This window comes from Bison bison, unplaced genomic scaffold (genome assembly GCF_000754665.1).
Source record: "Bison bison bison isolate TAMUID 2011002044 unplaced genomic scaffold, Bison_UMD1.0 scf7180017848676, whole genome shotgun sequence".
In the NCBI taxonomy this organism is placed as follows: Eukaryota; Metazoa; Chordata; class Mammalia; order Artiodactyla; family Bovidae; genus Bison; species Bison bison.
This window is the reverse complement of record NW_011479249.1, coordinates 4,322-16,659: the sequence shown is the minus strand read 5'-3', so window position 1 is coordinate 16,659 and position 12,338 is coordinate 4,322. Positions and strand designations below refer to the sequence as shown.

Sequence of the window (12,338 nt, the reverse complement as noted above, 5' to 3'; positions counted from 1 at the left end):
TTTCGGCCCTGACACAAGGTGGGTGGTGGTGGACACTTTTTTTAGGCTCACTTGTTCAGTCGCACTGTGGGGAGGGAGGGACACTGCAAACAAATAACACTGGCGTGTGCTTGCAGTGCCTCAGCCACACTGGGCCTGCCCCTGCTTACGGCGCGTGTGCCCTCCCTGCCCACACTGCTCAGGCTCCAGGTTGCTCTGCCAGGAACCGTCCGAGGCCGGCCCTTGGCTGCCTGCACCTCCCAAGTTTAAGCCACTCAGGTTCAGGCGCTGGGGTAGTCCTCAGAGGTGCAGACTCCGTTGGGCCTGCGTTTTGTGCACTTCTCAGGTCCAAGCTGCTCAGGTGATGAGGTGTTTGGTGAGCGCGGTTGCTGCGACTTATCGCCTCCCCCGTCCCTGCCGTTGGGTTTTCTGGGTGTACAACCGGTGCACCTTCTCAGGCGGATGTTGACTGTCCAGAATCCCAAGAAGTCTTGGTTAGCAACGAAGCCTGCTTGCAGTTTGGTAGATAATGCCTCTTTGGGGCCGCGATTGCCCCCTTCCGGCTCTGGCTGCCTTTGCCTGCCTGTCACTGGAGGCGGGGGATGGGTTGGCCTGCAGCCGGCTAGCTCTGCTCAGTCCTTTGTTCTGTGAGTGGGCCTGGTGGTGTCTTAGGTTAGGGCTTTTCGCGTGGTAGCTCTCCCACAGTCTGGTTTGCTAGCCCAAGTTAGTTCCCTCAGATTGCCCTCGGGGCATTCAGGCCCGGTCCTTACTCTAAGCAATGCAGCCCACGCCTCCCTGCCCAGCCCCCGCTTGCTAGTGGAGGATGCAGGCGTCTGTGCTGCTTCTCCGCTGGGGGAGTTACCGTTTGGCACGTAATCTGTGGGTTTTAATTATTAATTTATTTTTCCTCCTGGTTATGTTGCCCTCTGTGGTTCCAAGGCTCACCACAGACTCGGCAGTGAGAGTGCTTCCTCGTGTTTGGAAACTTCTCGCTTTTTTAAGACTCCCTTCCCGGGATGGAGCTCCATCCCTACCTCTTTTGTCTCTCTTTTTATCTTTTATATTTTTTCCTACCTCCTTTTGAAGACAATGGGCTGCTTTCCTGGGTGCCTGATGTCCTCTGCCGGCATTCAGAAGTTGTTTTGTGGAATTTACTCAGCGTTCAAATGTTCTTTTGATGAATTTGTGGGGGAGAAAGTGGTCTCCCTGTCCTATTCCTCTGCCATCTTAGGACCGCCTCCTCTGTCTCGTCTCGTATTCATCTTATCCTTCTTAAATGAATTCTTCTCCTTCATCCCCCTCCCTGTCTTCATATTCATCTAGCTGTTTTTCCTAATTGCTTTGTAGTTTTTTCTTTCATAATGGCATACTTAGTATGACAACATTTATAAATCTGAACCATGCAGATATATTCCTCTTATTATCACATCATTTTGTATCATGACTTTGAAGTCTTCCATTTCTGTGGTGGGATCCTTTTTGTCATCATAAGGATCAAGGGAATGGTGTGTAAAAAAGTACAGGGGAAAAAAGTGTTAAAAACAAAACAACTTACCTTTGCAAGACCAAGGCCTGCTAGAGTCTTGAGTGGTTTTGGAAGAGGATCAGGCCTTGGGGAGGCAGGATGAGAGAAGCCCTGGACTCCAGGTGATGGTTTGGGAAGGGTTTCAACCACATCTTCAATTTCACTATCAGAATTATTGTTCTCAGAGAGGGTGGTATTCTCTCGTCTCACAATGCCACGTTCTGCTTCTAATACAGTGAAAACAGGGGAGAGTACATGAGAACCTCTGTCATTTCAAATCAGTGAATAACACCAGGAGGACAGTCTTCAAATAACTTACGGTTTCTCTTGGATTGCTGAAAAGCCTTCATTAGCTTTGCTAAGTTTGGTTTTGGTTCCTTCTGGAGAAGAAAATAAGAGCTTGATGAATAACAAGTATCAACTTGAATAAAAGAATTATAACCTCCCCCATTACTATATGATCTAACACAAAGAACACAGGCTCTGGAGTCATTCAGATGTGGATTCAAATCCCAGTTCTGCCACTGACTAACCTTCTCATAGGGTAAGCATTATGACAGATGACATCAGAAACCCCAGATGTTCCTCTCCTTACCCCTAATTGACTGCTGTACAAATACTATGACACCCACTAGATTATTTCTCTACCAAAATGTTCTAGAAAAAAAATTTATCCCTGGCAGTTTAGAGTACTATTGAAAAACTAAGACATTTAAATTAATTGCTATATTTTGACATATGCTTGCATGATTTCTATATGCATGAATTATCACTTGGGAAGGGAAATATGAAAGTTTAGATTTTAGTAGAACCTTATTTAGATAGGTTACAAGCACAAACAGGATAAGCTACTTCTATTCTGTTTGTTAAACAACTAAAGACAAATGATTGTTCCAATTCGGCTCTTTCAAAGAAAAAGGGGAAAAAAAAACCAAGAGTAAACCTGTAGGGAAATGATCATGAATGAAAGCCACAAACACACTAAACAGAAAGCCATAATCAAACATGTTCACAATAGAGGCAGATAGAGATGGACTGAAAGAACAGACACTGAAGAAAAGTATTCTGCAAGGAAAAATTAGGTTAACAGTAAAAAAAAAAAAAGAAAAGAGGTGGGGGAGGAAAAGAAAGCAAAGAGAGAGACGTTCCTAGTCAAGTACAAACTTAAGGGAAAAAAATAAGTATAATAAGGTTTGTGGAAAAACACATATATTTAAAATTCATATACAATAGATCAGTAATATATCAGTATTCTTAAGGATATACTATGAACAAAGCCTCTGTTTTATATGCTTTTATTAATATATAAATTATGCATCTATATTGTTCTTCAAATTTTATGAAAATATCAACATGCATTGTATATAAAGCATATATTTAAGACAGAGGCTTTTGTTCATAATATATCCCTAGTATAGCGGTCAGTATTACTCTAAAACTTTTTGTTTATAAACACTACCATATTAGAGTTGAATTTTGCCACTATAAAAAATGTCATTTGCTTAGCCACACATGGTCATCTATCACTACCTGAATGTTGTAAAGTATTACTTGAGAGAGAGAAAAATTGATTAAGAAATATTCCTAACTATTTACTGGGAAAAAGAACTGGTAATCAAAATTCTGAGGAGAATGTATGGCTTGAAAAGAAACATTTAATGGAACACAAGATGGGGCTAAAAAGGTCAAAAATTTTAACCTAAAATTCTCATCTCACAGTTGGTGGACACTGAAAAAAATACTATAACCTTTTACTTTTCACATATTTCTTATTTATTTCCTTGTTATGCAGGACCTCCTTCCTCAACATAACTCAACTGAACTCTATTACCTGTAACATTATATAGGATACCATTTCTCTCTTCATTTATTCACATTCAAAAACTATTAACATGATTCTTACACGCGAGACCTATGCTACGTGCTCCAGGAGATGCACAGTTGTTTCCTGAACTCCACTAGCTTACACTGATACGGGGCTGTAAGATGAATACTTCAATCACAGTAATACAAAATGTCTGAAATCTGAAGTTTTAGAATGTGTCACAAGAACTTGGAGTAGGTTTTTTTAAAACTACAATAGAAAAAAAAATCTCAAGTTGTAAGTTTTGTCTTACGGTTATTAAAAGTCTCTGCTTCTATGAAGTGAAAGTCACTCAGTCGTGTCTGACTTTTTGCAACCCCATGGACTATATGGTCCATGGAATTCTCCAGGCCAGAATACTGGAGTGGGTAGCTGTTTCCTTCTCCAGGGGATCTTCCCAACCCAGGAATTGAACCCAGATCTGCTGTAGGCAGATTGTAGGCAGATTCTTTACTGTCTGAGCCACAAGGGAAGCCACTTCTATAGCTGGTTATTATTTTAGGCAAACATGCATTCTTCAATGAGATGAAGAGTTGTGAATACACTCTTAATGGAATGCTTGAGAAAACACAGTGGAATCCCTTTATAATATGGATTTTGGAGAAACAGAATTTTAATTTCTAAATCTCTGTAACTTCAACTTTTATTTTAGTCTTAATGCAGAGCCAAGACAGAAACAGAGAAAGAAAAAAAAAAAAGGCCCTCCTAACAACTCTGCTGCTGCTGCTGCTAAGTCGCTTCAGTCATGTCCGACTCTGTGCGACCCCATAAACAGCAGCCCACCAGGCTCCCCCGTCCCTAGGATTCTCCAGGCAAGAACACTGGAGTGGGTCGCCATTTCCTTCTCCAATGCATGAAAGTGAAAAGTGAAAGTGAAGTCACTCAGTCGTGTCCGACTCTTTGCGACCCCATGGACTGCAGCCTACCAGGCTCCTGTGTCCATGGAATTTTCCAGGCAAGAGTACTGGAGAGGGTTGCCAATGCCAAGAAACCAAAATAAAGTGTCCAGGGGTGGTGGGTAGTGGGGGGGAGGGCAACTAGGTGATATATGCTATATAGTTTTGGAACTGAAAGGCTCCAGGAAGATTCCATGATTATTAAAATAAGTAATTATATCCACTAAAGACATCATTATGAGTGTTGCAAAAGTCATATCCTTATGGTTTAAAATTCACAGTAAGACTCTATCCTTGACCAAAATTCATATTTCGTTCACTGTGGGAAAGCTTTTCCCAGTAAAATTTTCCTGTCACTCTATATTTTCCAGCCCATTGTTTTCTTCACCCCACCTTCAGTATTTACCAAAGTTAAAAAAAAAAAAAAATCAACTAGTCATGTTTTTATAAAATAGTTTGCCCTGAAGAACTTTCCATTACAAACATAAAACAGTGAGAGGGACACCATTGCTGAATTTAAGAGTAAACACTACATGAAACTGAATTCAGAGCATGAAAACTAATTTCACAAGAGTGCACTTTACCTTGGTTTCAGAACCTAAGACGTCATCATCTGATGTAGGCCATGAATCCACACCAGGTTTGTTGGAAAACCTTTAGAGCATAAACACAATGAAAATGAGTGAGTTCATTTCTCTAAATGAAAAAAAAAAAAAAAAGAAGCAGCAAGTGAAAGTTTGGCTATCTATGTAGTAAACGAAGTTTCTTGACATAATTAAAATTTGGCCTCTGTTTTAAAACATTTTTTGAAAGATATTTTGATGTGGACCATTTTAAAAGTCTTTATTGAATTTGTTGCCATGTTGCTTCTGTTTTATGTTTTGGCTTTTTGACCCCAAGGCATGTGGGATCTCAGCTCCTCCTACCAGAGATTGAACACACACCACCTGCATTGGAAGGAGAAGTCTTACTAACCATCTTAACCACTGCACCCCCAGAGAAGTCTCCAAAAAAGATTTTAGTTACCTATTTCTGCTTCCATCTCTCCCAACCTAGGACATATCTAGGTAAGACTCATTCTTAGTTTCCATAGCAAAGACTGACAGCCAATATATTGGCAGAGCCTGAAAATAATATGTTTTCACCAAGTCCTAATAGCTGAACTGAAAATCTAACTGATGGACTGACATAACTTTTGTTTGCCCAAACTGGAATAAACCTGATGACTTAAAGCAGAAGGACATGCTGCTCCTTCTCCATTGTCTGTCCCTGGTTCAGAGCCTAAACTGTGTCCATCAAAAATGGCAGTCTTGGTCCTTCAGCAGGGAAATCACTTATGGAGAAGGCCCCATTCCTTCCCTTCACTGTAAAGGGAATACAGGAGTTCCCCGCAATATCTAAAACTTAAAATGGACACAAGTCAAAGAAATAATTTATATGTTTCACTTATATGCTACACGGGTACTTCTCAATCTCTGCTGAGGGACAGGAGAGTGGATGTTGGAGCCAGGCAGGCCAGCTGTCAAATCACAGGTCAACTCATTTTAACCATGGAATCATGGGTCCATTCATCAACCTCCCCAAACCAGTTGCCTAATTAAGTAAAAGTAGGACACAGTTACTTTACAAAGCTGTTCTGATGACTCTATGAGGTCACAAATGTTAAGCACATAATGCAGTCTCTAACCCAGAGCAGAACACTCAACAAACATTAGCTTCTCTTCTCTGTGTGTTCTCTTAGTAACACATACAATTTTAAAAAATCCGTCAAATCCTACCTGCTTAAAGAGTCTTCTGCAGAACTCTTAGCCGCTATTAAAGAAAAAAATAAGACACATTTTAAATCAACAGAAGAAAAATACAGACGATTAAAACCTCAAGACTGATGTTTTGTTTAAAAGTGTTCCTTTGGGACCACACCTGGAGACCACACTAGAGGGAGCAGTGATTGTATTATATTCATGGGCCACTAATACCTAAGAACCATTGCTCTCCTTATAGTCATCAAATGTAGAACAGAAGGAAAAAAGAGAGAACTGCTGTTTACAATGACCATAATCCTAACCAAACTCTAGGAGACTGACAGAAAATGATACTGCACCATTAATAGAATCAGTGCGATATGCTGTCAATAGCACGCTGAAACAGCACAGTGTTCCTGGACTTCCACTGCCTGCAGCAGTGAACAGAGGAACAGGTGTCTTGCTGGGACACAACACAAATTCTCTGGCTCTTCAGTTCAGGATGAAAACGCCCTCTCACAGGGAAGCTTGTTCTACAGGCACTGAACTTCAGAGCGTGGGAAAACATAGGAAACAAAGTCTTCCTGGCCCTCTTTCCAGATGTAAGAGAAGTATGGGAGATGTAGTGATTCCAGATTTAGAAAGGGATGATCTCTTGAAAGGGAGGTGGGGGAGGGCAAATGGGTGAAGGGGGTCAGCTGGGTGGTGGGGATGAGGACCAGACTTGTGGTGAGCAGGCAGTAGGGTACACACAAGCTGAACTTCTTAATGTTTTAAATATATGTGTATACATACTAATACATGTGAAAAGTACACTCTCTTGAGACTATTTCCTTCCATTGTTCAAGGGTATCTGGACCACCTAGAGCAGGATGGTCTAAACAGTGCTCTGTTCTACTGAGGGATATCATTGTATCAATCCTGCCCATTATATGGCAAATGTTGATAGAAATCATGCTTTTTCAGCTTGGAAGGCATTCGTCATCAGATCCTAAGCTGATGAATAAGGGGAGGAAGGGAAGGATGGAAGGAGCTACAGACTCTGGTGCTGTTGGACAACATTTCACATGTGTCGTCATGATCTGATGCTGGAGGGATGACTCACATGGAGGGAGAGGGGTCCTCCAAGCTCGAGCCTGGAGGGCAGGGGCAGTGATTTTTAAATGTTTGCACCCTGTAACATCAGAACAATGCTTGGTACGTAAAAGACACTTGATAGTTATCTCTTCAGTGAACAAATGAACAAATAAATAAGAATGATTTCCTTGAAAAGTCTGTTTAGAAAACTATAGAAAGTAACCAGGGACAACTCTATTCTGTTCTGAGCATATCGAAGACCAAGACTCTATGTCATCTCTGTATCTTCTCTAACCTACAGAAGTTCTTTGATGGATGTTGTTGTTGTTCAGTCACTGAGTTGTGTCCAACTCTTTGCGACCCAATGGACTGTAGCTCACCAGGCTCTTCTGTCCATGGGATTTCCCAGGCAAGAATACTGGAGTGGGTTGCCATTTCCTTCTCCAGGGGATCTTCCCGATCCAGGGATCAAACCAGGATCTCAGGTATTGCCAGGCGGATTCTTTATTACTGAGCCACCTGGGAAGCCCCTTTTGATTAGATAGAGGTCTACTAAGTTTAAAGGTGTTCTCAGACAGCTTGTACAATGTGCTAGATGTCACATCAAGGGGACATAGTGGTGTTTTTGCTAATGTGAAGTGTTTGGGGTCTTTTGAGTTGATCTATTTGAAAATCTATTATGATACTCTTTTAAAGAATGGCAACAGAACATGTTGTTCTTACAAAACTATACTATCGTGACAATCATCCAACACACAGAAGGAAACATCTGGTTCTAATGAAGCCAACCTATCTCACTCTTTTTGGATCTGTGAGGAATAAAGGTGGTAATACAGACCTTGTTGGTACAATAGGCAAAATAACCGGTGGTTCTCAACTAGGCATTGCTTTTCTGATCTGTACTATTCCAAGGTATCTTTCGAAAGTAATCTCTTCCTGGTACACTGCACACTGGCTCAGCATTGCAGTTCTTACTGTTTATCATTTCTTATCCTACCAGGAAGGGATTGTTGAGGTTTCCAGTTTAAACGATGGTAACTTTTTTAATGAGACTAATCACTACACAGTAACTAATAACTATTCATTCACTAAATGCAAACTATTTGTAAAAGTTAAAGTTCCACTTTTATAAGAAGTCCAATTTGTTATAATATGATTATAGATGAAATATATATCATACTAACACACATTTTTTCTAATTTACATAAAAATCTAATACAGGATTTTAGGGGCTGTGATTAAATACATGGAATTCTTTTCAGACAATACTGTCTCTGATGTTAAATTACCTACAATTAACTTCTTTAACAATTCTGAATACTAGACTATTAAGATATTAATTTAAAAATAAAATACACATGCATTTTACACTACTTTTATCATAGTTGTTTCATTATTGAAACTTCCTCACTCCTACTTTATCTATGGTAGAATCACCAAGAGTAATTCATTATTAGCAGATGACGTACCTGGGTTGCTCTTTTCGGGAGTAGTTTTAGGCCTCTTTTCTTTATATTCAGAGATCAGTTCGCAAATGCTATGTGTTAAAAATGTGATAAATAATATTTTAACACTAATATGAAAAACAACTACAAAATATGTTAAATTCTTAGATTATTTCAGACAGACAAGGTCAGCGATAATATCAAAACTACAATTGTCCCATACATTTCAAGTTTCTAAGTTCTACAAAGTTTTGCTTAGTATGTATTTAAAGGAGAAAGAAAAAGAAGATGAAGTAGTCATGAACTGAGGGCAATATAGCTCAGTAGATTAACTAGATTTAGCTTGGCATACGAAAACTCTTTCAAACTTGCAAATCCTAGCTCTGTAACCAACTGCTCTTTGTTTCTAGAGAAGTTGCTTCTCTTGAGTTCAAAGTCTTCCTCTACACAACTGGGATCTTACTGCCTTATTTCACAAGGGGATTAAGAGGATTTAATGAGATAATATATCCCCCAAATGCTTGCAGAATGGAATAATTTGTTCTTGAACTTTATTGCTGGAACTACTTTGAAATCCCAAATAAAACCAATGTCTGTTTTCTTATATGTTTAGCATTCAAGGGCTGCAGGAAACTGTTATTAATTATGGTGATCAGTTGTTCTTTGTGGTTCATAATTTAGGGAACCTCAGCTCTTATATAATTTGTACCTAAATTTATTTATAAAATATGAACTCACTACATTAGAGAACATAATTATCCCCCATTATTGCAGCTAATCACACCAAGTGCAGAAAACTAATCACAATCAAGACCTGGCCTGGACCGCTACTCTCCATTCTCTACCTGCTCAAACTCTCAACCAGCAGATCTTTCTGACAATGATGCTTAATCTCCATGTTCATCTCCGATTCACTTGGAAGACGTTACCCTACTCTTACAATGGATCCTGGCAAGTCCTAGGCAGGGCTTACCTCTCTAAATTCCTCTCTGAACTAACTTACTTGAGATTTAAGGATTTCTGGTAAATGAGGCAGATAAATCCTTTGGAAGATTTTCATTCTTACAGGAAACAGATCCCATGAGGGGGCCAACTGTAACTATGGAATCTCAGGCAAGTTGACACCCACTACTCTGGGAAGGATGACAGGGAACCTATGACCTAAGGAAAGGTGCCCCCACAGGATAGAAGCTGCCTGCACCAAACAGACAACTCTCACTGGTCATGTAACAAGTAACAGTTAAAATTCTTTTTGGCTGCAGTTTAGTGATACCTGGCATTTTAATGTAAACACTTACATATTAAAACCACTAATAGCAGCATATTCTTCCGCAGTCCGTCCAAAGACATCTGGAGAAAAGACGTCAGCACCTCGCTGAAGGAGAAGACTGACTACATCGGTACATTCATAATTGACAGCAAGTATGAGGGCGGTTCTAAAACAACAGAGAGATGACGTCACCCTCAGGAAGTTGAGTTAACTTACAGAAACAGCTCGTTTGATATGCTTTACCAAGTTAACATCTTGCCCTTCCATGAAGAACTGACCATTTACATGCTCAAGTGTACATCCTTGTAAATTACTTCCACGGCTAAAATGAAGGGATGGAAAAGAAGCCTCCTGCCCCACTGGGATGGCACGCAGCAGCAGTTACTATTTCAAAAGTCCCTGATGAGGACTCCCCTGGTGGACCAGGGGCTATGACTCCAGGCTCCCAATGCAGGGGGCCCAGGTTCCACCCCTGGACAGGGAACCTCATCCCACATGCTGCAACTGAGAGTTCCCACAACTAAGACAGCACGCAGTCAAATAAATAAATGCTTTAAAAAAATAATAACAAAGTCCTTGATGGACAAGAAACTATGCTGAGGTCACTTATCTGAGGCAGGTGAGTATTTAAAGGACGAATCCCCCGTTTCCTCCTTAGTCTGATATATTATGCTTCAAAGTCAGCTAGAGGTTGGGTTAAGCAAAGGCTATTTGCAGGCTTAAAACAAAAATATTAACAATAATGGAAATAAAAATAGTCACTGAGGCACTTAATGATGTTGACAAGCATGTGCTCTTCACTAAATGAAATGCTATATATACACACAGCCGCCTTTGAAGGATGCATTACTATTTGCCTTTTTGTACCAGGAAACTTATTTGCTGATGATAAGTACTGTGCCCAGGGTCATAACCCTAATAGGTAGGAAAGCTAGGAGTTGAACCCAGTCTGAATCTAAAGCCCATCGTTTTCGTCTGTATCATCCACCTCTGACTTATCTTTGTTAAAGGAACTGTTTATCCAATTAAACCTATAGTTCTTCCTCCCACCTTCATTTAAAATGAAAACATCAAAATGTACTAGAAATGAAAAAGGATAAAAACTGGTGAGCCTACAGTATCTGGTGACAGTGATTACTCATCACTTTTTTGTTGCTGCTTAGTCACTAAACTGTGAAGGACTCTTCTGCAATCTAATAACATCAGTATATTTCAAAGAAAGTAACTGAAAGCAAAGAATCATCCAAAAGACAAAATCAACTCCTTTATGTTTAGTATGCATCTTTTAAGGAAAAATATATACGAAGTAGAGGTTAAACAATCGTTATAAAATAATTAAGAAATTCAATACTGTCATAAGGTAAACTGAAAAGCAGAATCCATATTTTATACAGCTAATGAAACTAGTATGAAATCCCTCAGCTACTACAAGATCAACCAGAAAAAAGAATAGGTTGCATATGACATCACTCGATATTATAAAGGAATATGAATCCTGCTATATATTCCTGCTATGTAGTTTTTCACGATTCCCAGTCAGAATAATTGATTTTCTACCTAACTGATGAAGTGTTGATCACAAATGAAACCTGTTATTAATTTAATCTTGATCTTAGCACCCGAGAACAGCACTAAGGGTTTTAAAAAGAAAAAGAACAACTGTACCTTTTCATCTTATCAACCGCATGTATATCTGCTTCTTTTTTTACTAAAAATTCCACCATTTGCTGTTTCCTTTCACTTATGCCAAGTAAGAGTGGTGTAAGGCCATCCTGTAAAACAGGAAAAACCAACGTACACAGTTAACCTACTGTAAACTGAACGGAAAATCATGCAATAGATACTCTGAACTTAACATATAATTCAGAAAGTAAACAAAAGGAGCCCCTCCTCCTCATCCCCTGGCGCGCCTTCTATCTCTTCAAGATGCTCCTCCTCCTGGCCTTCCCTGGGGGTCCAGGGGCTAAGACTTGAGTTCCCAAGGCAGGGGGTCCAGGTTCCATCCCTGGTCAGGGAACTAGATTGTACGTGCCGAAACTAAAGATCCCACGTGCCACAACTAGACCCAGTGCAGCCAAATACGTCTTTCAAAAAGATAAATAATAAAATGCTCCTCCTCTACCTCTTCCAAAGATGAACCACAGAGTCATTCTCTAAAACTCACTTTCAACATTTACTGGTTCCAAGGATCTTTCTTCTATCATAGTATTTACCAGGAATATTGTAGTATTTACTTGCTCTATTACTAGTCTCAACACTCCTCCAGAGAGAATCAATCAGCTACTAAATCAACTGCATATTTTAGGAACAATGCTGAGGCAGGACTATATAATACTATCTGTAGCATGCATAAGCTATCCAAGGATGACCAAGAGTAACCTCATGAGGTTTACAGACATTCCAATGGGTATATTATCCTCTACATGAACACGCAAAGAGAAAGGTTGTTTTGTGTTTTTCTTTCTTCCAAAAAACCAACTGTAGGCACCATGTTTTTTGGCTTTCTCAGCAAAGTCTCCTGAAATTTAATCTTACTCATT

General features: G+C 39.8%; 1 protein-coding gene across 1 annotated transcript; it reads right to left on the bottom strand.

The window, feature by feature from the left end:
- Nucleotides 1-1,146: 1,146 nt before the first annotated feature.
- On the bottom strand, nt 1,147-11,807 carry LOC104992745 (ankyrin repeat domain-containing protein 26-like). The gene is made up of 7 exons (XM_010845727.1): nt 11,464-11,807; nt 9,827-9,964; nt 8,553-8,620; nt 6,043-6,076; nt 4,849-4,918; nt 1,824-1,884; nt 1,147-1,731 (listed from the first exon to the last, which is right to left on the bottom strand). Exons 1-7 carry the CDS (start codon nt 11,520-11,522, stop codon nt 1,418-1,420), a joined length of 744 nt encoding a protein of 247 aa, XP_010844029.1. The 5' UTR covers nt 11,523-11,807; the 3' UTR covers nt 1,147-1,417.
- Nucleotides 11,808-12,338: the final 531 nt, after the last annotated feature.